This window comes from Rattus norvegicus, chromosome 13 (assembly GCF_036323735.1).
Source record: "Rattus norvegicus strain BN/NHsdMcwi chromosome 13, GRCr8, whole genome shotgun sequence".
Lineage (NCBI taxonomy): Eukaryota > Metazoa > Chordata > Mammalia > Rodentia > Muridae > Rattus > Rattus norvegicus.
Window position 1 is genome coordinate 102,435,898 of NC_086031.1, and position 24,688 is coordinate 102,460,585.

General features: G+C 41.4%; 1 protein-coding gene and 1 long non-coding RNA gene across 4 annotated transcripts in view; one reads left to right on the plus strand and one right to left on the minus strand.

Moving 5' to 3' along the window:
- The window catches only part of Ush2a (usherin), a 666,448-nt gene that overhangs the window by 67,115 nt on the left and 574,645 nt on the right, over positions 1-24,688 (plus strand). Inside the window, exons 4-8 of the mRNA NM_001302219.1 lie at positions 11,343-11,406; positions 16,581-16,875; positions 17,735-17,919; positions 18,365-18,586; positions 19,591-19,684. Coding sequence (NP_001289148.1) covers positions 11,343-11,406; positions 16,581-16,875; positions 17,735-17,919; positions 18,365-18,586; positions 19,591-19,684 — 860 coding nt within the window. The remainder of the gene's footprint in view (positions 1-11,342; positions 11,407-16,580; positions 16,876-17,734; positions 17,920-18,364; positions 18,587-19,590; positions 19,685-24,688) is intronic.
- On the minus strand, positions 7,350-12,020 carry LOC120096344 (uncharacterized). Of its 3 annotated transcripts, XR_005492731.1 has the most exons (3): positions 10,718-11,544; positions 9,798-9,835; positions 7,350-7,556 (listed from the first exon to the last, which is right to left on the minus strand). It is a non-coding gene; the product is annotated as an uncharacterized LOC120096344 (long non-coding RNA). The 3 variants fall into 3 exon arrangements; XR_005492732.2 differs by lacking the exons at positions 9,798-9,835; positions 10,718-11,544 and adding an exon at positions 11,560-12,020; XR_005492734.1 differs by lacking the exon at positions 9,798-9,835.

Below are 24,688 nucleotides of genomic sequence, written 5' to 3' on the forward strand. Positions count from 1 at the left end.
CTTTTTACATGCCAGCATGCTGTGCAGTCCCAAGGTCAGACTAAAGCAGCCCGCCTTGCTGTTGTCTTACTGGTCTCCGCAGTTTTGCTGACTGCATCTTTCCCTCTTTCCCCACTCTCACCAGCAAGCACCCCGGCATGCACCCCTCCCCTTTGGCAGGATCTGAGCCACCCCTCACTCCTGCCTAATGCCTTATTTCTTAAGTCTTTCTCTAATAGCAGCGTCTCTGGTTCTCTCCAAGTCTCAGTCCATTACAACAATTTCCCAGTCACCGCTAAGAAGCTGTTTTCCTAGCTGGTTTCAATTCCCAGCTGTGGAACAGCTGGAGAGAACCGCTGCATCTCCTCGCCATCTTGGCTCGCTCTGGACTAGCTACTATGTCATATATCTGTATCTTTTAAAAGAAACTCTTTCATATCATGGCAAAATAAGTATCATCTACTGTTTTATTTTCCCATAATGTTAATTTCTGGGCTATGTGTGATATAAAGATTGAACTTAAAGTGATTTTATTGGTACATGTTTGTCCCTTTGATTTTTTTTTTGTTGTTGAATATCCATGAATTTCTTCTTGATTGTTAAGTCACCTTGATCTGCCACTCTAGTTTTACAGTTGTGTACTTCCTGTTTGTTTCAGAGGTCAAATTAATCAACTTCTTGTCAAAAGTGGTAGCATTTGATTGTATATTGATGTCTCAGAGTTTGTTCTTGTTCTGATCTTTCTTATCAGTATTCTTCAAACAACAGTTCTTAGATTCCATTTCTCCAAATGCACTTTAGGATCCCCTTTCATAATAATTATCTAATGGGAATTTTATTAAAATATAATTCAAATTATATTAAAGTATATGAAGGACTTATGTTGTTATTATATTGAATATCTGCATCTTTTACCATGGTATATGATTCTATTTAGGTATCCTTTTGAAAAATTATTTGTTTTTATTTGTGCATGCGTGTGTGTGTGTGTGTGTGTGTGTGTGTGTGTGTGTGTGTGCGCGCAATTCCTGGGGAGGTCAGTAGTGGGATTTCCTGGGTCTGGGTTTAAAGGATATTATAAGCCAACCAACATGAATGCTGGGAACAGACCTAGGCTCCTTACAAATCAGCACATGCTGTTAACCTTTGACTGTATTTCCAGTCCCTTAATTAGGTCTTCTTCGGTGTGTTTTGGTAGATTTCTGCATAAAAGCAATTAATGTATTTTGTTTATCCCCATGTGATTTAATGTTTTAATTTCTTCATAAAAAGTATTCTTCACACCACAGTTCCTATTATATTTTCCTTAAATAAGAACATATTAGGGGGTTTTGTATGCCATTTTTTAAAAAAAGATTTATTTATTATATATAGGTACGCTGTAGCTGTCTTCAGACACACCAGAAGAGGGCATTGGATCCCATTACAGATGGTTGTGGGCCACCATGTGGTTGTGGGATTTGAACTCAGGACCTCTGGAAGAGTAATCAGTGCTCTTAACCGCTGAGCACTCCAACCCTTGTACGTCATTCTTATTGCCATTCCCATTTTAAAACTTTCATTAGTTCTAGTATTTTGGTTCTAGACTTGTGGCTTTTCTATATAGAAAACCATGTAAGAGGAATAACACACTTGTTGCATTTTTACTTCTTTAACTTTTGAGTTTCTTATAATTATGGAATGTGGAATTGGAATTTTAATTTAAAATTTTGAGACAAGGTCTTGTTCTTTAATCAAAGCTTTCCTGTAACTTATTGTACAGCCCAGGTAGGTCATAAATTCATAATAATCTTCCTGCTTCCACTCCCCTAGTTCCAGGGTCATAGGTGTGAGCTCTCAAACCCAGCTAAGAATTTGTGTACAGCATTGAAAAGAATAGATAGACCAAGTGTCTTCAGACTGCTATTGTTTGATGGAAAGCCTTCCAATTTTCCTATTAAAAAAGACCATCATGGTGTCTTCATAAGAAATTTAGTATTTATTGCTGGCTGCTTAAGGTTTTGTTGTTTGTGTGTGAACTTTTAAAACATGACAGCTAGGGTGTTGACATCTGACATTTTCACTGATGGTTACACTGACACTGGGTCTGTACCTCTCAGTCTTACCCTGATACAACTTAAGACATTTCACCACTTCCTTCTTATGGGTATGCTTCACCTACAGACTGAGGGAGCAACAAAACCTGGAAACACTGTCTCCAGGAAGACTGAAATTACTACTGTTATAAATATCAGCACATAATAATAATTAATAATAATAATAATAATAATAATAATGTTCACAAAATGCTTAACATTACTCAACGTTCTAATATATTATCCTGATGGGTGCCCATTTATTCTGCCATTTCTCTCCTTTCTTTTTTGAGCCTGGGCACTGTAGACATTTCATGTCTATAGGACATCCAGAATCCTTAATCTTCCACCTGGCTTCTAAGTAAATCTTTCATCAGTTCACGAGAATTTCTCAGGAAATCTGTTAAGGAAATCTAATGTTACAACTATATCTCTCTGTGTCTGATCATTCCATTGTTGTTATATGTAAGAAAACCTTTGCCTACACGAAGGCTACATCATTTCCCTATGATTTATTGTAAATGTGTTGTAGCTTAGAAATTAACCTTGCTGTCTTCATCCAGCTGCGCTGATGCACGTGGTAGATGATGGAGGTTAAGGTGCTTCAATATTTGAAACATAATTTAACAGTTCCAGCACCATTCAGAAGATTATTATTTTTCAATTTAACTTGCTTTGCTACTTTGTAAAAACACAGTTCGTCTCATTTGATTTCCAGATATCACCCGTACTAGGTAGATAACATACTTCATTTTTACATATTGATTTCTCATCTTGTGAATTGAGTCGTGTTATTTTCTATAAAATATTTAAATGAGTTTCTTAGAATTGTTCTATATATGTGAGGCACTCTTACTTTTCCAGTGGGGAAGACTAATACCACCATGAATGTAGAATGACATAGTTAAAATATATATGTGTATATATATATATATACATATATGTGTGTGTGTGTGTGTATGTATGTTGTATGTTGTAGCTATACAGAAAGATTTAGCCATTCACCATTAATTATGATGTGGCCTGCTGACATTTTAGAGTTGATTAACTATCAGAAAATATTTTCTTTCTAAGCGCTTGGATTAGTTTTATAATCTTGAGCCAGAGTTAGAGTTGGGCAATTATTTGATGGAGAGTCAGATGTCGCATCCACCCATTGCTGCCTTAATTTCATGTGTGACTTAGTTCTCTATGCCAAACCCACTTTTCACCCTTAAAATATGTCTACATTTTCCCATGGCGTACCTTCGTCTTTATCATACCAATTTACAGCATTAGAACTTTTGGAGGTTTTTTTCACCGTCTCTGTAGAGCTGCCTTGTGATTGATGTCTGTGCTGCTTTGGGCAATGGGGTCCCATTGGTTTCACAAAACGGATTTGGAGACTGTTTCTCTTCAGGCTTTTGAAGAACGCTTCAGAGAGTTGTTGTTGGTCTTTGAAATGCTCAGCAGAATTTTCCAAGGAAGTCTTGAGTCCCAGCGCTTTCTTTGTGAGGTTTTTAAACCTTACTCCTGTCTCCTTCTTCCCTCTGTACCTACTCATGTTGCCATCCCTCTTGATTTGGCTTCAGTACTTAATGTCTCTCCAAGAGTATCTAGTTGATCACAAGTATCTAGTTTTAGTGAAAGCTTTATTTATAGGCTTTATTACCTGTATGATATCAGGAATAATATCTTTCACTTCTGATTTTTGTAATGTGTTTCCCCTTATTCAATGTATAATTGTCAAACTTATAATCATTTCAAAGACCTCTTATCAAATACTAATGCTTTAAAAGATTCCTGTGATTTTTATCATCTCCTATGTTATTTACATGACTTTGTTTCTTTTGTAACTGTTAAAACTGCCAGGGACACTGCAGTCTTAAGCAGTTGGTACTTAGTGATTTCAACCAGCATCCTCTGGAAAGGGTTTCTCTTACTAGGAGAATAGATTATCCATCCAGGACTCAAAGTGGGGACTCTTTGGGATATGCATGGTAGGTTTCTGAGAATGGCTTCTGTAAGGCACCAGTATCATTTCTGATCCTTCTAGAGGTGTTCTAACTGGATTTTCTTCTGATTGTATTCATTCTGCTGCTCTTGTCTACAGGTCTGTAAGTTTCAGAGAAAAAAATTCGATAGAATTAATTCCATCCAGAAATAACTATTTTTTACAAATAGTTATGCATTTAACTACAAAGCCTCCATATGTGACTTGAAATCTGGTTTATTTTCCCAAGTTCTGAAAACATTGGCTTGGCAGTTGTTGGGAGTACAATCCAAGCACTAACGTCAGGACAGAAAGAATTTCCACTGTGACTCTGTCTTAGGCACTGTTCTACCGCTGTGAAGAGACACCAGGACCACAGTTACTCTCAGAAGGCATTTCATTGAGGCTGGTTTACAGGTGCAGAGATCTGGTCCATTGTTATCATAGAGAGAAGCATATGAGCACAGAAGGAGGCATGGTGCTGGAGATGCAGCCGAGAGTTCTTCGCAACAAGGCCACAGCCACTCCAACAGGATCATGCAATCTCTCTCAAGTAATGCCACCCCCTGATGATTAACTATGCAAGTACATGAACCCACGGGGGCTGCTCTTACTTATATCACCACACTCAACATCCCTGATTGCATTTTGATATTTTTTTTAGCCACATCTTGCAGCTTTTCCTCACAGATGCTGTTATGTTAGACTGTTAGCTTCATGTTTTATTTCATGTTTTATTTGCCTTTATAAACAGACTAAAATTATCTCACTTACATGGATGCATCTACAGAAATTAAAGTTTTATCTATTGAACTGGCATGCTGGCTTTGTATAGTAATTATAGAGTCGCTTCACTGTATGCTCTTTGGGATTTTTCAAAATAGAAGAGTATGCTGTCCAAGAAATAGAGGCTATTTATCGTCTTCTTTAAGATTTGTGCTTTGAACTTATTATTCAGCACCTTTGCAAACATATTCATGTGTAGACATGTGAGCATTTGTTTTACATGCTTGGGTAGGGGTGCAGGTACCTGCACATACAGAGCCCCAAGGAGGACAACAATTGTTCTGATCTACCACATGACTGCATTCCCTGTGAGGTAGAGTCTCTCACTGAGCCATGAACTAGGCTAACATCCTACAAACTCCTGGCTCTGCCCCTGAGTGGTGCTTGTGGTCCCTCATAACTGTGCCTCCTGCACTGTTACCATTGAGCAGTGGTCACACATAGTTGTGTTATGTGACACTTGACTCCTGCACTGTTGCTACTGAGCTCCCCTCAGCCATAACATGGCTTTCACCCCATCTTGTATGTTTGTTTATTTCTTTAACCTCTCACTCACAATGAAGAATTTCTTTCTGTCTTTATTTTCTCCTGAGCAGCTATGGGATATTTCCTTGGTCTCTGTCCTTGGCCAATTTATATAATTTGGACCTATTTTTCCCGTACAGATATTTTTCAAAGAGAGAGTTCTTTAAGGCATGTTTTTCTCCTATGAGTATCTGCTAAAAATTGTCAATTACCAAAGGGATTTTTAAAGTCTATTCCTGTGTCGATGCCCTTGACCTCTTGTGTGACCTCCTCTCTCACGGTCATAACGCCTCCTCTTGAGATGGGTAATATATGTTCACTTTGTGTCTTTGCAAAACTTTCTCTAATTCTTTCACAAAATGCCCCACTATGAATTCCGAGGCACCAGCGATGACTGTCCTATCACAGACTCCAAAGTGTAAAACTCAAATGATTTTTAAAGGTTATAAAACCCAGCCCTTTTATTTTATAGATGATAAAATGGATTTCATTGTCCCTTTGCAGCAGAGCTTGCCTTTAACTATTATTAAGATATAGGAAGTGGATTCTAATTTATCAGCCTTGCCGAGGAGGAAGCCTCCACTCCCAGCACCCTCTCTGCCTGCCATCTTTCCTCTTGGGTGACTACAGTAGCCTCCTCTGTGTCTGAACATGTTTCCCTGACTTCCAAATCTCAACACCTTTGAATGAACCTGAGATCCTGCCACTCACCTGCTCCCAACCCCCCGGAGGCCTCTCATTTCATTCAGAATAAAACCCAGATCCTTAAAACATGCTATAAAGCTTTTAACACTGCATAGATCCATCTTGCCAGCCTGTTAACTAGTCTCGCTCAACCTTCTGAATCCCTCCTCCCTCCCTAACTCTGAGCCGGGATGCTGTCTCCTTGTCATCCTTCTGACATGCATAGCTCTACGAGCCTTTTCACCCTTTGTTGCCCTCTTGGAACATGCTACTCCTAGATGTCCAGACGAGTTAACCTCCCTCCCCACTGCTGCTCCATTCCTAATGAAGTCTCTCCTTTCGAACGCATCACCCCAGAATAATTTAGCCTGGTTCTCACCCCTACTCTAAGTTTTCTATTATCAACAGTACTTATTATGTTTATATATAATTCTTGTTTATTACATCTATGTATCTATTTAAACATGAGTTCTATAAAAGCAAGGGTGTATTTCCTTGACTTCATCTTTTGGTCGAGTGGTATATATTTGGCTGCAACAAAACTGACTGGTACACATTAGGATCTGAATAAATATTTGTGGATGAAAATAAATGAGATCAACCAGGCATTCCAAACCACAGCAAAGTCTCTGACAAGATGCAAGCATCTGCTATCTAGGTCATGTCTCAGTGGCAGCATACTGTTCCAAATCATGGAGGGTCGCCCACTGTGTCTGCTACTTTTCTGTTGCTGTGATGAAGCAATTGGATCAAGGCTAATTTATAAACAAAACTGTTTACTTTGGCATGAGATTTCAGAGAGCGAAGGGTCCATCATGGCAGGGAGGTACAGGTTCAAGTCGAAGGAACCAGAAGCTGAGAGACCACATCTCAGCCACAAAGAGGAAGTAAATAGTGAAAACAGGAAGTGAGGTCAGGCTATAAAACCAAAGCCCATCCCCAATGACATACCTCCTCTGGCAAGCTGCATCTTCTAAAGGCTCCAGTATCTCCTCAAACGGTGTCACAGACTCTGGAACAAGTGTCTGATGTGTGAGCCTACGGAAGGCATTTTCATTCAATCCACCACATCCACCGTTTGTTCTGGTGTAATTTCTCGAGACAAAAGTTTCCCCTCTAAACTGCTATATAGACATTGTGCACAGTATTTCATGCAGAAGAAACAAGTCTCATGGACAGCACATTATACAAATTAGGGTTAGGTTTCTCTGCTAACTTGTATGATTTTACCAACTTCATGTGGCTGCATGAAGTTGCATTAACAGCAATGGGTGACTTCAACAATAAAAGTTGGTTTTCTTTGAGTACCCTGAAAGAACAACACCACGTTTGCACAGGACTTTGTTTAATTCCAGAACCAGGGACGACTTCCTTGAGCCTTTCTTGCACTCATTCATGGTTTCAGCACTGCCTTATCATGTTCTCCTCACATGATTTTTTTTTTCTGTCCCGTGTGTCTGGATTGTTTCTTCACCTTATAAATGGCTTCTCCTTCAAGATGGGCCTTCTTTACTGATTGCTTTTCCCGATTTCATCTGCAAAGACACTACATGTAAATGGAGTAACATTCTCAAATGTGAGGACTTGTATCTTTCTGGGGACACAATTCTGTCCAGAACAAAGCCCTGCCTGATGAACAACCAGGCTTTGACTGTAAAAACTGTACCATGGCATCATTTGTAAGCAAATTGCCCAAGCGAACAGTGGGAACATTTTTATGTGCCTCTAGAAAAGACTTCAGTGAGTTCAATCATCATTTCTATTGTCTTGATTTCTCAAATACCTTGCTTTCTGGTCCCCTACACACAGTTCAATGGTCTCAAGTACACAGTGAATTCCTTGGCATCTCTCATCCCCCTAGATTATCCTTTGTTCTGGGATCCACTTTCTCATATCTCTACCTACGTGTACTGATCATCTCTGTTCCTTTGTATGGGAACCTTCAGCTCATAGTCCCCTTGGTTAGATAGATGTGCTCTGTCTGGAAACCATCAGTGCTAGACACTGCCAATCACGCAACACTTGAAGATAATGGGATGTGCACTCACCTGGCATGTATGTGCCACAACGTAGTGACCATGAAAATACATCATGGAGAAGCTACAACTGTCAGTCACCCCTCTCGCCCATTCTCATGGAAACCCAAGTCCATGCTCATTCGGCTCCCTAAATTTACATCAGCACCATCTCCCTCACTCCTCTCATTCCTTTTCTTTGATTTCCTGCATCGTCGAATATCATTGAATAATTGGTAAAGTTTATTTAATATGTTTCCAGTTTGGTAGGACAGACAGAGAAGTACATAGGTATTTTTAACATGGTAAAAGGAACACAGCAAAGCGGGGAAGAAGCTTGTGGCTCTGTGGTGGCCTTGGAGTATTTCCCAGCTGAGATGTCTTGGTAAGGAAGGAGTGCTGGAAATAAAGGCAATATGGAGTACAGGGTCTAAGTGTTGACAGTGATGAGTGCTTAAAGAGCCTTCGGAATTTCATCTTCGAGGCTGTGGTATGAGTAGGAAGGTTGTGTGGAGACCTCTGTGGGGAAGGAGATGAGTAAGAGAATTGATGGAAGGTAATCCACCTTCCCTTGTTCTCTGGCAGATAGTGTGACCTCTTTCCTCTGAAATAAAGTTGATACCATGAGAAATGATGTCCGCAGCTCACTTTGTCTTCCTCCCAAATATCACACAAGAACCCGTGACTCAGAGGAACCCACACGCACCCCTCCCACTTCCTTTTATCTGAAATCCAGAATATTCTTCCTTTTGCCTTTCTGTCATAGTCTACATTTCTATTGCTGTTTTAAAGATTGTAGTCAAGAGCAGCTTAAAAAAGGTTATCTCCATTGATCAGTTAAAAATCCTTCTCGTCCTGAATAAATACTCATATATAGAGTATACTCAACCATTTTCTCGACTGCACCATTTAAATACAACCATTGGACATAAACAGTATAGTTTGCTTGTTTGCTTTGCTTTTATTCTTACTGGCACTGGGATTGAGCTCTAGGCCCTGTGCTTGCTGAGCAAGTGGTCACCGCCTCTGAGCTATGGCCTCAAATGAACAGCATAGGTGTAGCACTCCGAGTGTGGATACACGGACTCAGGCATAGACATTTAAGATCTCCCTGCTTTCCTCAGAAACCCCCTCCTGACCTTATGATCGATTCAGAATGCCTCTTGATTTTCTTGGATGTACACGAGAGGTCATTATGGATTATACCACCCACCATTAAGTTATTTCTTTGTATTAGTGTTCTGTCTCTATATACATGTCTATGATCGATCCGTGTATATGCCTGATCTCCACAGGGGCCAGAAAAGGGCATCTGATCCCCCGGAACTAGAGTTACAGATAGTTGTGGGCTGGCATGCAGGTGCTGGGAATTGAACCCGGGTCCTCTGGAAGCTCGGGTGGTGGACTTTACCACTGAGTCACCCCTTCAGTCTCCACTGTTCATTTTTCATTCACTTAGCATCCTTCCTCTGACCAGTTTCCAGTTTCCTCCAAATGTCTTCCATGGAATAGTAGCAAAATAAATAAATAAATAAATAAATAAATAAATAAATAAATGACTACTTAGGAAACTGAATGTTTGGAAAAATGGCATTAGTCCGTGCTTAGCATTTAACTTTCCAATAAACATTCAATTAATGAATTGACATTATATATTAGATCCTATCCCATTTGTGATAGGATCCAAACTCCAGCTTGGATTTTTTTCTTTTTTTATTAAATACAGAACAAAGTTTTCAAAGTGGGGGTTGTATTGGTTACCTTTGTGTTGTCCTGAGCACAGTCCCAGGCAGAGCTAACTGAAAGGAGAAAGATTCAGGGGTTCATTGTTTTAGTCTTTCCTGGGAGGGAGGGAAGGCATGGGACAGCAGCTCTGCCTATGGTGAGGATGTGTGCAGGAGGCTGCTCACTTCAGTGTGGACTGGGAAGCAGAGCCAGGAAAGAATGGAGGCCGGGAAGCTTGAAAAGCCCCGTCATGGCTGCTCTAGGTGGGCTCTAGCAGGCAAAGGTCCATTCACTTAAACTAGCACCATCAGCTGGGGACATTTCAGATTCGATCTGTTACTGTATTTCATTTTGCTTCTTCCCTTCCCTTTCCTTCCCTTCCCTTCCCTTCCCTTCCCTTCCCTTCCCTTCCCTTCCCTTCCCTTCCCTTCCCCTTCCCCTTCCCCTTCCCCTTCCCCTTCCCCTTCCCTCCTCCCTACTCTCTCTTCACATATGTGTGTGTGTGTCTGAGAGAGAGAGAGAGAGAGAGAGAGAGAGAGAGAGAGAGAGATTGGTTCTGATGTGTGTGTGTGACAGAGTGCATGCATGGGAAAGAGGAATATGTGGAGGCCAGAGGACAGCTTATTTTGTGGGTTTTGTTTGTTTCCTTGTTCCCCTTGGTCAGGCAGCTCTTTCCTTGTGTTTTGGCTGCATTTCCGAGGCTGGTTGCCCCAGGTATGGGTGCTGGGGTGCAGGTGCAGGCCACTGCTAGAAGATTTTACTGTGGTTTCCAAGTGAGGCTCTAACTCAGCCTGTGTGGCTTCCCTGGCAGGCTTTTACCTGGGCTGTTGCCCCCTCCTCTTCTTTTTCTTTCCCTTTCTTGTGGTTCCAACTCTCTTGAGTTTTTCTGCTCTCACAAATCCTAAGTGTTTAGTAAATAAACAAATAGTTGTGTGTCTGTGAAGGCTGATATTCACCTACGGTTGAAGGGACCACTGGTGGCGCTATGGTCTTTGAACCTGATGACCTTAGAAGAATCCTTAGCAGGGCTGATGATATTTAGACTGAGTTTGCACTCTGATGTCATATATAGGTGACACACTATCCACGGGCAGAGAACACCTTTCATCCATCTGTGATGGGGTTTTGAGATTTTTCTGGACAGCATTTGTTTTAGTTAGAATCCACATTCTGCAGTTTGAACCAAAACGAGTGGGATGTGTGAACAGACGCTTTTCCACTGGCAGAACAAATATTCTGAAAATTGCTGTTGAAAGCAGTTGACAACCAAGCTTAAGGCTCGGGAAACCATAGATTTATAAGTTTGTAAATTAAAGAGGATCTCAGGGAAGTGTAGCTACATGTCGAGCCTGGAAATCATCTGCTAAAGGATTTTTGTTGGCTTCACAGCCTTGCAGTCGCTACAGAGATGAATAGGATCACTGCTAACAGTGACGACTTAGAAAACAGACTCAAGTCTTTGAGAATTCCAGGGGTGCCAGCAGGGACATAGTTTAAAGCTCTGTAGTCTGAGAAGAGAATCGGGTGAATAACCTGTATGCCTGCTTGGATCCTGGGGCTTCATCTGGACATATTTTTCAGGTTCAGAGCTGTTTGTTGGAAGAATGCAAGATTTCCGATTGTACAACGTGTCACTTACAAACAGGTAAGCAGAGGCCATCTAATAAAGTGTGGGCCCCAGTAGGATAGGGTCGATTCACTTAAAGTACCGTGGAGATTACACCACATTTTCATCTTCACAGCAACTGGTAAACATCACCTTATTTATATCTGCCACGTTTGCTTAGGCCTGACTTACCATTCATTCATTAGTATTTTCCTGTCAGGAACTCTATAATATGGGGTGGGTGATCAAAATCATTCATGAAAATTTTCTTTAAGAAAATTTTGTCAATGCCACCTAGATTGGAATGTGCTATTTCAAAATTCCCATATAAAGTAGATGTTAATACTTAAAAACTGACTTCAGAATTGCTTTTAGAAATTATGAGTGTTGCGGAGTCTGAAACTGTAAAGCCATTAGCTTGGCACACGAGAGTCTCAAGGGACAAGGACTTTACACAGATAGGACATCTGAAAGACTGCTGTGCATTTTTCTATATCTGCTTTACAAAACATCATATAGACTGTGATTAGTACTCAGAAAGCATTCTCTCAACAACAGAGTAGGACAAAATCTATCTTAGGGTTTCCTACAGGTAAACTGCTTCTGTCTTACGGCCATGATTCCGCTGGAGTTGAATCCTGAAGAATTCCAGCTTAGAATGTAGTTGAGAGAGTATGGGTGTCATGGCGATTTCTGATTGTCAGCTAGATTACATCTGGAATTCATTAAAATCTAAATGGCTGTGAGGGAGGTTTTCTTAATTAAATCACTAAAGGCAAGAAAACCCTTTTCTAATCCTGATCTTTTGTGGTAGAAAGATTCACCTTCAACCTAGGCCACACCTTCTCCTGAAAGCTTCCAAAAAGATCATGGAAAGAGAAACCTTGTTCTCTTTCCTGCTTACTCTTGATAGCAAGTTCATTCCCTCACTGTCATTAGAGGCTATTTTTTTGGGGGGGTGGATTCCAGCACATACTGAACACCAGCTGGGACATCCAACCCCATGGACTGAACAAGTACTGGATTCTTAGCTGTTTAGCTGGTAAACAGCCATTGGATAAGCCAAACAACAGACTATATATATTTTATATATTACTGCACATGATATATATTAATGTTATAATATATATTACTATGTTATGTATAGGAACAGAGCTTATAGAATGAATATATAGATACAGAAGCATAGCTCATAAAATGAATAACATATAATGATAATATATTATACTATATATTATTATTCATTCTATAATTTCCATTCCTCTAGAGTACACTGACTAATACAGACTTTTTGGTAGGAGAACTGGTAGTGTAAGAGTTACCCATGTAGTGCTGGTTTGAAAGGCATGGACAAGTCATGGAGAACAGTTAAGGACTGACCTTGTGTGGAGGGTTTGGGTACATGAAGAGAGCCCAGAGGAGGCTACTGGTGTGGTGAAAGTGAAGCCCAGTTGTAGCAAGAGGCCCCAACATTTTTGGTATGTTGTCCATTCATGAAATAATTGCCAAGGAGAGCAGCGAGTGTGGAGTGGATCCAGCCTGGGCTTTGGAGACAAGCTCTTTGCTCTGTGCAGAGAGCACAGCCAGAGAAGTTACCCAAGTGCTTTGGAGAAGTCCAGAAGATCACGAGTGTATCCCAGATACTGGACATGGAGTTACTTACAGTGTTGGAGACTTTTTGCTTTTGTTTTCCCCCAGGCTCTTTCTCCTTGAAGTAAGAAAATCAAACTTAATTTTGATTTTTACAGGAGCACACACGAGAAATTTTTGAGCTTTAAAAAGAGATTTTTTGGGTTCTTAAGAGAATGGATATTTAAGAGATTGAAATTCTAATGTATTTAAATTTGTAAAGACTGTGGGACCTTTCAAATTATTTGTGTGTGTGTGTGTGTGTGTGTGTGTGTGTGTTTAATTGGAAGTGGGAAGACCCCCTTTTTAACGTTTATTTATTTATTTACAAGAATACACTGTAGCTCTGTTCAGACACACCAGAAGAGGGCATCAGACCCCATTAAAGATGGCTGTGAGCCACTGTATGGTTGCAGAAATTGAACTCAGGACCTCTGGAAGAGCAGTCAGTTCTCTTAACCTCTGAGCCATCTCTCCAGCCCATTATTTGTGTTTTCAATGTGAGATCTTGAAGATCGATGAAAAAGGATAGCTTATGGATTAATAGTGCTGTTTGTATGTCAGGTTAACAAGGGGGCTGTTATTCTGGGTAGACTTAAGTCAACATGGTGACATAGCTACTCAGTGGGGATGGTGAGGGAACCTTAACTGAGGAAATGCCTCCAGAAGATCTGACACTTTCTTAATTGGTGATTGATGTGGGAGGGCCCAGATCCATGTGAGAGGGGCTACCCCTCAGCAGGAGGTCCTGGGTTTTATAAGAAAGCAGGCTGAACAAACCATGGAGAGCAAGCAAGTAAGCAGCATCCCTCTGTGGTCTCTGTGTCAGCTCCTGCATCTAGGTTTCTGCCACATTTGGGCTCTTGTCCTGACTTCCTTTGATAATGAACAGTAGTGTGGAAGTGTAAACAGAAAAAATTCTTTCATCTCCAAGTTGCCTTGGCATTTTATTGTACCACGGCATCTTATTACAGCCATAATAGCCCTAAGTAATGTTTGTATGCATGAGTTCACCTTATTTATTTCTTAAGTATTTGTGTGTGTATGTGTGTGTGTGTGTGTGTGTGTGTGTGTGTTGGAGTGTAGGAAGCTCTGTACAGAAGTCAGTGGACATTAGCTGTCCATTCTTGTTTTTGACCTTGTTCTGAGGCAGGCTCTCTCTTGTTTCAACCATTTCAGCCTACTCCACACTAGTTTGTCTATGGCCTCTAGGAATTCTTTGCCTTTTCCAGCTCCGAATACGAGTGGTAGGATCACAGATGTGCACCACTAGCCCTGTGCATGATTCTGGAAATCTGAATTCAGATTACATGACTTGCTACAAGAACGTCTAGCCACTGAGACGTTCCTTGTCCCTCATTTACTGTTTTCAATGGGATTTTTTTCATATCTTGTCAAGAAAGACAGAGACTGGTGTGGTAAAATTCTACATGTCAGGACTAGCTCTCACTGATTTAGAAAACATCTCAGTTGAATGATGCTACAGCCTGCGGTATACCCATAATCAGTTTAACCCTCCTTGTTTATCTTGCCTGGACAAGGATGCTATCACATGGAGTGGGGAGGAAAGGGGATATCCCTTACCCAGCATCTTTCACACCCCCTTTGTCTTTGCCTATGCCTATGATGCCAAAGATTAATGCTTCTACATTTCTTTGGAATGAAGTTTTTTCCTAGCCAGAGCAAAGATTTCATACCAGTTATTGACTTTGGAACACATTCAATAGCTGATGTCAGTTGAAAATCACCAGTGAGATTTAGAGTGGTCTCTTCATGTCCCTTAGTAAAAGAAAACACCTCCCACCTCCACCATCCCCTCACTAGGGGCTGAAAGGATGTCTACTTCCTCTAATCTGACTGGGGTTATTGGTGTAGACTGGGAGACTGTGTTGGGAAGGCTGGGGAGAGAATGGCCTGTGGTGCTCTGGAGCAGGCATACTTTTCTTAATGGAAAAATTAAATAGATATGCCTGCCCCGGCATTATTGTCTGGCTATTGGCAGCTAGCTTATGGTCTGAAGCCATTGAAACATTTCAGGAAGCCAGAATCTATGAGTCACAGGAAACCATTGACAAATGGCCTTGGCCTCAGTCCCTTCACCCAAATGAGAAGCCTATAAAATGATACATGCTCTCTTATGCTTTCCCCTGGATGAACTGGAGATGTCATCTTAAATCTCATTATTTTCAATATATTGCTATTCACTCAGTGCAAGTCAGTTTAAAAATCTAAATATATGACACCTTTCTACATTATCGCAATAGGCACAGAGACATTGAATTTATGTAAAAATCCCTTGATAAAGAGCAAGGTCTTATACATGCTGTCTCTCTTCCTCTTCCTTCCCTCCTTTTATTTCCTAGTCCTGGGAGGTGAACTGAGGGACTCAAAGGCAGGCGAGTGGCAAGTGTTGGTCTCTGACATATGCTTCCAGCCCTCTGTTTTACTTTTCATTGAGACGTGAGTTCAGTAAGTTGCTCAGCTATCCTAGAACTCACTCTGTAGCTTAGGCAGGCCTTAAATCGGAACTCTTCACGAGAGCATCCAGAACAGCTAGAATTACAGGAATGTCTGCTTGCCTAGTCACTCTTGATGCAAAACATTCACACTTTAGGGTCATCGGAATGGATCAGATGGCGAAAGTGCTTGCTGTGCAAGCCTGATGACCTGAGTTCAGTCCCCGGTACCCAGTGAGGAAGGAGAGAATGGCTCTGGATTGTACACCGACCTGCTGCACATTCCTGTTGTCACTCACTCACACACATGTACGCACTTGCACACCCATGCACATGTACACACTTGCACACACACATACACACAGAGACACACACTCACACACACACAGATGCACACTCCCACATACACACATATACACACTCAGACAAACACATGCAGACACATACTCATGCACACACACACCTATACACACAGTCACATTCACAGACACAAACATACACACTCATAATCTTTTAAAAGTTAAAACCAAAACCATAACATTTTTAGCGTACTTTTGTCTTAGTTTCGTCCCTGTTGCTGTGACAGATGCTCCCAAAAGCAACCTCTTTAGTGTTTTTAGGCTCACAGTTGAGGGTACCATGATGGAAAAGTGTAATCAGAAGGAGCTCGAAGCAGGGGTCACAGTGCCTCCATGGTGGAAAAGCAGAGAGGAATGGATGCTTGCTTGGACGAACCCAGTTTGGTTTAATCTACTTCATATAAACTGGCGTATTTTCAAAGCGCATGATCCTGACTGCAGTTAGGATGGGTCTTCCACATCAATCAGTGTGATCTAGACAATCTCTCACAGGCATTCACAGAGGATAATGTTAACACAGACAGTCCCTCACAGGCATACCCGGAGCCTTGCCTTCTAGGTAATCCTAGAGTCATCAAGTTGATCATCAACACTAACTACCACAGAACATAGTGAATATATGTCCAAAATGAGTTTTATTTTATGTCCCATTGAAAAATTATCAAAGGTAAGTGGTCACCCTGCAAATAACAGAAGAATGGTATTAGTTCTTAGAAGTCCTGTCACTGTGAGGTTGTATGTCCTTACTTTCTTCTCTGGACCATTTCAGAGAGATTCTAGAGCTCTTTTCTGGAGATCTCCCCCACTTGCACATCCAGTCACATTGCCGATGTCCAGGCAGCCATCCCCGTGTCCACCCCTCGGTTCAGCAGTATTGCATTCCCAATGGTGTGGAAGACACACTCCAGCATCGAGTGTCACGGCTGAATCCTGAAGCCCACCCTCTCTCCTTCATCAATGATGACGACGTGGCTACTTCATGGATCTCTCATGTGTTTACAGACATTACACAGCTCAATCAAGGAGTGGCAATCTCTATAGACTTGGAAAATGGACAGTATCAGGTAATCAGGAACAGGGCTGGGTTGGGTACACATGCTCTAGTTACTGCAGTCAAATGCAGAGTTCATAGCTTCAAGGAAAAGAAATGTGCTGTCACAGTCCTGAAGACTCAAAATGTGCAATCATGGTGATGGCAGGAATGCACTCCCTCCAGAGACTCTGTCAGGGAAGAGTCTTGCTTGCCTCTTTCAGCTTCTGCTCTTACCTGTTAATTCATGGGCCTCTAACTCCAGGTTCGTCCTCCGTTTACACAGAGCCCTCTTCCATGTTTCTCAGAATGTGCTAGCTCCCCCCGCCAGCTTCTCTTTAAATGGACTGATCTCATTTTAAGATCCTAGTTTATTAGATCTGTAATGGCTATTTCTAAGAAGGTCACATTCACAGGCACCTGTAGTTACTTCTTGGACATAGTCACTAGGACGCACAGCTTATCCTATTAATGTAGCAAAACACAGAGTTTCGAATGGAATCACAATATCCAAAATTGATGCCCAATGTTTAGTGTGTAGAGATTGATATTAAAATGGAATTTATGAAATATTTGGACCTTCTTTTATTAAGAACATACATTAACAGAGCAGGTGGTTAGTCATAGGTACTTTATGAGAGTCATTTTCTTTGTGTCTTTAAAACAAATCTAATTTGTTGGTTGTAATTTACAAAATCACCCAGAATAGGAAGAAATATGTAATTACAGAATGAGTTTTCTTGATTGTAGGTTTGAAGTTTCTAGATGTTCCTTAAGTTATCCGTCACAATAATTAGGAGGAAGTGAGTCTTAATATTCAGATATGATGTCTTGCCTTCCTACCTGTGTTCAGTTTCACCACCCCTGAGAATAATGGAGCTCTCCCTCCCCAGGTGTTTCAAATCACCATTCGGTTCTCCAGCCCACAGCCTGTGGCGATGCGGATCCAGAGGAAGAAGGCAGACAAGTCTCTCTGGGAGGACTGGCAGTATTTTGCGAGAAATTGCAGTGTTTGGGGAATGAAAAACAATGGAGATCTGGAAAATCCCAATTCTGTCAACTGTCTCCAGTTTCCTGAGTATGAACATCTCAAAAAAAGTTATTTTTAATGAACCGGCGCCTTAATACCAGTCTGTGGGCCAGCCAGCTATCTAGGCTGGAGGAAATCTCTGTCCACCATTGGCTTTAGGGCAGCTGAGTGACTCCCAGACCTTAGAGTGGGGTTTTGAATGGCTCACAGCTCCTGTAAGGTAGGGTTATTACACCCCACTGCCATTGCATAACGACTTCCATTTTACCCAGCCCAGCATCTGAATTTGCCTTCCCATGAACCCCCTAGTCTTCCTCTCTCTGACGATCCCACTCTACTGATAGGTGAAACAAGTGGAATGTTTCCCAGACTGAAAACTTGAGAGTTAACTGACACCCTATGGAAATAAAACAAGCTTGTGATTTCTATTTGATCGAAATCTATTTGATTTGAATCTATTTTTTTTGAAATATAAAATTTCTTTCCTTGACAGTTTTATCCCGTTTTCCCACGGTAATGTCACCTTTGACCTCCTAACATCTGGACAGAAGCATCGTCCTGGGGACTATGACTTTTACAACAGCTCATTGCTGCAAGAATTCATGACAGCCACTCAGATACGGCTGTACTTCCGAGGGCTGTTCTATCCCGCTTGGCACACTGTTGACTCAAGACACAGATACTATGCAGTGGATGAGATCACCATCATTGGGAGGTATCGTTCCTTACCAGAGTTTTAAATGCACTGTGCTTTTCCACTGTGAGTTTTCTTCTAAATGAGGTATCCGTTGTACTATTAGAAGCAAATGTAGGAGCTGAAATGGCGGGTCAGGCCAGACCAAAGCTTGATACGATAAAATAAGTTGTCCTGCCACAATTTTACAGGGAGATTTTCATCTGAGACTTTCCTGTATTCTGCGTAGCCTTGTTATCAATGAATCGTAGAAGATATTTTCATAGCACAGTATTCCAAAGGTTGGAATGTGTGTTTAGGGGTTGAGTAAGCTTGATCCTCAGATTGTAATTTTAAAAGAAAGCAAGTAAGAAAGCAAGCAAGCAAGCAAGAAAGAAAGAAAGAAAGAAAGAAAGAAAGAAAAGATACAATACTTTAAGCAAACATGACATCAAATTTTTCATGCATTTTACTTTTAGTATATAATTTATAATATTCTCTATATTTAAAATAAGAAAGATAATTAATTTGGGTTGTAGTTACACATAAGTGCACATAGAGTATTCTTGAAATGGATTGTTCTAGCAAAACAGTCTATCTTGAAGGTTTAAAGAGATGCCTCCCCCCAAAACCCAGGAGACACAAAATTTCAACAACTATTTTTGTGTAATATAATAACAAAAGGAAATACTGTTAAATAACTTAATATTTCCTATCTCATTGTGAAACAAAGGACAGAAATTGAAATCTACAATTTCTTCCTAAGCGTAGCTTGAATGGTTTCAGCAAATGCCTTCCTGTGACAAATTACACATGGTTAGAGGGGTCACTGCACACCTCACATTCCTTCCTAAGACGTCTTCACAATCACCTTTACACATCACTGATGCAGGTCACCCACGTGATTAAAGAGAGCCGGGTTCCTTTCTCGAGTGTGCGGTGTGTATGTGCGTGAACTCTCGAGCCTGCGATGTGCATGTGCGTGAACTCCTGCAGGTGCTGACAGCAACTTGCTTCTGAGGCACGTGTGCCCCTCACATTCACAGATGTCAATGCCATGGCCATGCCGAGACCTGTGACAGAACCAGACGGCCTTACCAGTGTCTCTGCTCACCGCACAGCTTCACTGAAGGGCCCCAGGTATGTCGATTCATCCCAGAAATCTCAGAGGAAAAAGGATGGGTAAACAGAAGTGACTAGAAACTTAATTATGGTCTCAGCTTCCGAATACACTTAAATGGATAAAAACAGAAAGTATTGATTTCTTAAAAAAATTATTATTATAGCTATTGATAAAGCTGAAACTTGTGTGCTTCAAACTAATCCCAGACAAGCTGTATCAGAAACAAAACCGGAAGGATTTTTTTTCTCTTTCTGTCCCTTTCCTGGTTTATCAGTCTTATATGTTGACCAAAATAACATCTAAATTGCCTTGGTAGACTGACCCTAGACAAGGAAAAACTTCTGCTTCTTCCTCTGAAAAATATTGTTTGAAAGTATCTGTACCATAAGGGCCTGGTGCACACTTGTGATCACAGCACTCGAGGGAGAGATGGGCTTAAAGTGTTTGTGTCACAGCCATGGGGACTTGAATTGCATCCACAGCATTCATGGAAGAACCTGGGCATAGCAGTGCACACTTGCATTGCCAGCATTAGTGGATCTCTGGGGCTCACTGGCCAGTTATCTTAGTCCATCTGACGAATTTCAGGTCAAAGAAAGATGCTCTCTGAAAGCTAAGGGGCTAGGACCCGAGGGAGAACACCCAAGGCTGTCTTCTGGCCTCCACATGCACATCACATGTGAACAGAAGTGATCACGATATGGACAGATTCACACAGTTCTAATTTATATCCAGCAGGGAGAGAAGTTCCCCGGGTCTGTGTGAGTCTGTGAGGTACACTGAAGGAAGAGCCAGGCTACACTAATTTGAGAAATTAAAAACTCTGATTAAAACCAAGGTTTGGGCCACATTTCATGTGTCTACGAAATGCTGTCACCAAGCCACCATTTCTTATTTTGTGTTCCCATGTCAGTGCACGTTCATATGCGTGTGCAGTCCGTTCCTTGATATTTGGAACCATCTTGTCCTTACATCATCTTTCAGGATTTTGGCAAAGTGCCTTTCTGTCCTCTGAGAGACTAATCCAGTCTAAACTGCCCTCAACTGCAATGTGAGTGTGCATGCCATGTCATCTGGGGCTTTGGTGCTGAGCTGGATATAACAACTAGAGACCACTGCATGCAGGACAAGTGTCCTCGCTGAGCCATAGCCAGGGCAATGTTGCAGACATTGACTTGTTTGCCACTGTTTATCTTCAGACAGGGTCATTATAGAGCGCTCTCACAGACCTTAAACTTGCTCTGCAGCCCAGTTAGGATTTGAATTCATAATCCTCTTGCTTCAGTGTCACCAAATCTAGCAATAGGGAAAATTAATTTTTAATACTTTGGTTCTGTGGCTTACCATATTGTTTCTAAAATTAAATGAGTTAGATTGATCGATTTACTCATTACTGAGTGTCATGGTTTGAAGATGCTTGGCCCAGGGAGTGGCCCTATTAGGAGGTGTGGCCTTGCTGGAGTAGGTGTGTCACTGTGGGTGTGGGCTTAAGACCCTCACCCTAGCTGCCTGGAAGTCAGTCTTCTGCTAGCAGCCTTTAGGTGAAGATGTGGAACTCTCAGCTCCTCCTGCACCATGCCTGCCTGGATGCTGCCATGTTCCCGCCTTGATGATGATGGACTGAACCTCTGAACCTGTAAGCCAGCCCCAGTTAAATGCTGTCCTTTATAAGACTTGCCTTGGTCATGGTGTCTGTTCACAGTGGTAAAACCCTAAGACACTGAGTCATCAGCACAAATGGGCACGTGCATGTTACACACACAAACATGCACATGCAATTTAACAACTGTTCTGGATGGCTTTAGCAGAACACTGAATCTAGCTGGTACCCACAAGCCAAGCTCTACTCTGGCATATTTCTTTCTTCTGATGTGGGTACTCGCATTTCCTGGTAACATGACACTGGTTAGCTTCCCCTGATGTTAAATGATGCAGTTTGTCCCTCCCTCCCTCCCTCCCTCCCTCCCTCCCTCCCTCCCTCCCTCCCTCCCTCCCGTTCTCTTCTTCTTATGCCCTTCTCATTTTATTCTTCCTAATTGGTCACGTTGATGTGCTTGATATTTTATGATTCCTGGATGATTTCATGCCTCTCCTTAAAAATAGAGGCATTAAATGAATCAAGGTTCGTAATTGGTGTTGGAGTCTAAGTCGTGATTGCTGGGCTTGGACTCAGGTGGTGCCTTCTGGGTTCAGAGCTGGTCACTCAATTAGCTATAATTTAGGATGAGAATATATTTCAATGCTTCTTATTTAGATAGCATCTTTGGAACACACAAATGTAGACCTGTGTGGTTTTTCTCTTTGTCCTATTTTGATATTTTGTGAATTTAGTTACAAATAAAAAACATGCTGCATATGCAACTTGCTGAGAAAAGTTTGCCAAGCACCGCTGAAGGAGAAATGTCAATAAACTATTAAGTTGTTTTCAAGTCATCCAACCATAAGCTTTTCATGTTCTGCTCTTTAAAAATGTTTTGATTTGAGCCATTCATCTCCTTTGGGACATCATGTTCTTCATGTTCGTGAAGGCCTGGAAAGGTACAGGAGGAATGTCTCCAGTTCACAGGGTCAGGCTAATCCTTAAGGGTAGTCCTCAATAAAGGGGCTTTTGTGAATTATCACCATTGGGCGCACCAGTGGAAATGCCGGACTTGAGAGCATGCTGGTTCTGGGCAATTTTCTTTTCTGTGAGCCAAGTATGTTTAGAGGACTTGAAGGGAGGTTAGCTGTAGAGAAAGGGGGAAGCTCATACTTAGGAGCCTGCCTTGCAGGGCCTCTGCCCACACTCCTCACTTGTTCACAGACACGAGCCGTGATCTGAAAGTGGGAATGGTGTTCACACAGTTTTGAAATTTTTTTCAGATGAAATTTCCCATTGATTTCACTTGATTTAACTAGGAGACCTATGTAAGACATACTGATAAGTTGACTGACAGACCACAGTGTTCATTATTCAGAAGATAGTTCAACTGGCCATCTATTACTACCAATGGCTAACTCGTATGATTTAACCCTTCAAAAAGAAAAAGAAAAGAAAAGAAATGGAAAACAAAAATCCACTCAACTTAATCCTAAAAAAAAATGCTTGCTCTGAAGTGAATTAAATCTGGACTTATTTTTTTTTATCCTATTATAATTTGTAATTGCTAGACCACGGGCCTTGGGAAGGCTCCCTAGCTGTCATTAATATTTCCGAGGAACTCTGATACATTTTGGCATTACATTGGCAATTTAAGTTCTTGACTTTAATATATGATATATGCGATAAAATAACGGCATATTTCATCAATAAAGCACATTTTCGAGGGCTTGCGACGTGTCCTCCCTAGGAAGACAATGCTGTACATGATTAATGTGCTCAGCCTGTCTGGAGATTGATCTGAGGTAGAAAGAAAAAAAGACAAAAGGAAAGAAAAGCAAAGCAAAATGCTACCGACTAGCCAGTAGCTTAGTGTTCGAGTGGAACTGAGGATTTCAAAGTAGAAGGCAGCATTGCATGGCATTGAACTTACATTAATCACCGGATAGCCGGTATGGAGAACATGTTTCCCAATACTTTCTTTTCTTTTGTTACCAATCAATAATACTGATGCATGTAATGTGGGGCGTCTAAAAGTCTTTCGTTTTGAGTTAACTGTAGATTTCCATTAAGTTATTGATAAAGTAATACAGCGACTGTACACCTGTGCTCACACGCACTCATAGTCGGTTGTAATTTCTTTGGGGATTTACGATTTGCACACCCCAGGACACACTTCCAGAGTAAGAAGAGTCAGAGCAGTCATACAGTCACCAGCCTATCAGGATAGAGGGTGCACCCCCCCACCCAGATATTCTCTTCCATTTTGACATCAGGCCTTCACCTCCAACCTCCAGTTCCATTTAGCTTCAGCAGCTGTCAATCAAGTCTTCTGTTACACAGGCTTTCAAATCTTACTCTACCAACTCCCTCTTTAGATCTTTTTCTAACTCCTTGTGGTAAGATCTATATCAAAAGAGGGAGCTGGCATTTTACTTGACCCGATTACCAACCTGACCAAATGCATTAACCAACTTCTCCACTACCCTTCAATTTATTAGTGCACTTTGGAGACAGGGTCTCATGCAGCCCCATCCTTCTTATAAGCTGAGGCAGCCTTTGAACTCCTGACTCTCCTGGCTCTGCCTCTGAGGGACTAGAGCTACCAACCTTCACCTCAATGCCCTGTTTTCTCTGAGGCTTTCTCGTTCGAGGTTGGCTGAATCTACTCTCAAGAAAAGTGTGACCAGGTGAACCGTGCTACATCAGAATTCAGCCTCTGTTCCTTTCCCTAGCTGCTGTCCAGCCAAGAGTGACACAATGTCCAGGAAGTCCGCCAGCGCTGGTACTCCGCTGGCTGCTTAGTTATTCCTTCATCACTGTGTGACATCATTACCTGCAAGGAGAGCCAAGCCCTCACAGAGTAATTTATTAGTGACCATGAATGATTCTCTTAGATTTTTGGCGCTAATGTCTGACCCTTTTATAACATGAATCCTGGGTCTTATGAATTAACTAAGATCAAACACTCAGTGTGCATTTTCGTTAGTATTACAGATAGCAGAGCCAGCATGACATTTTATTTAATAAGCTTTCCTACATCCAATAAGCCAAAAGATGCCAACATCACACTTCACAATGCTCATTATGTTAAATGGATATTTCCTGTTCTTTTATGGAATACATTCCTTCATAGCACTGAAATCCAAAAGTGTGAGTCACCATGACTAGCCTGCACCTCAGTGATACTATCCCATCCATCACGCTTCCAACACCGCTTCCGCCTCCCTGCGAACAGTAAGACGCTGCTCCAAATGTATTCCCTTTTCCATTTTAATTTTTTGTAATACCAGTGAGTAAACACCATTTTAACTAGCATTGGGGCATTTTCTATTTTAAATATATTTAATGAATCCCAGTATGAGAAATTTAATTTTCTCTCTGACACATGGCTCTACCTTAATAAAACCCTAGCTATTTTCCTGAGGTCAGTACATGCATA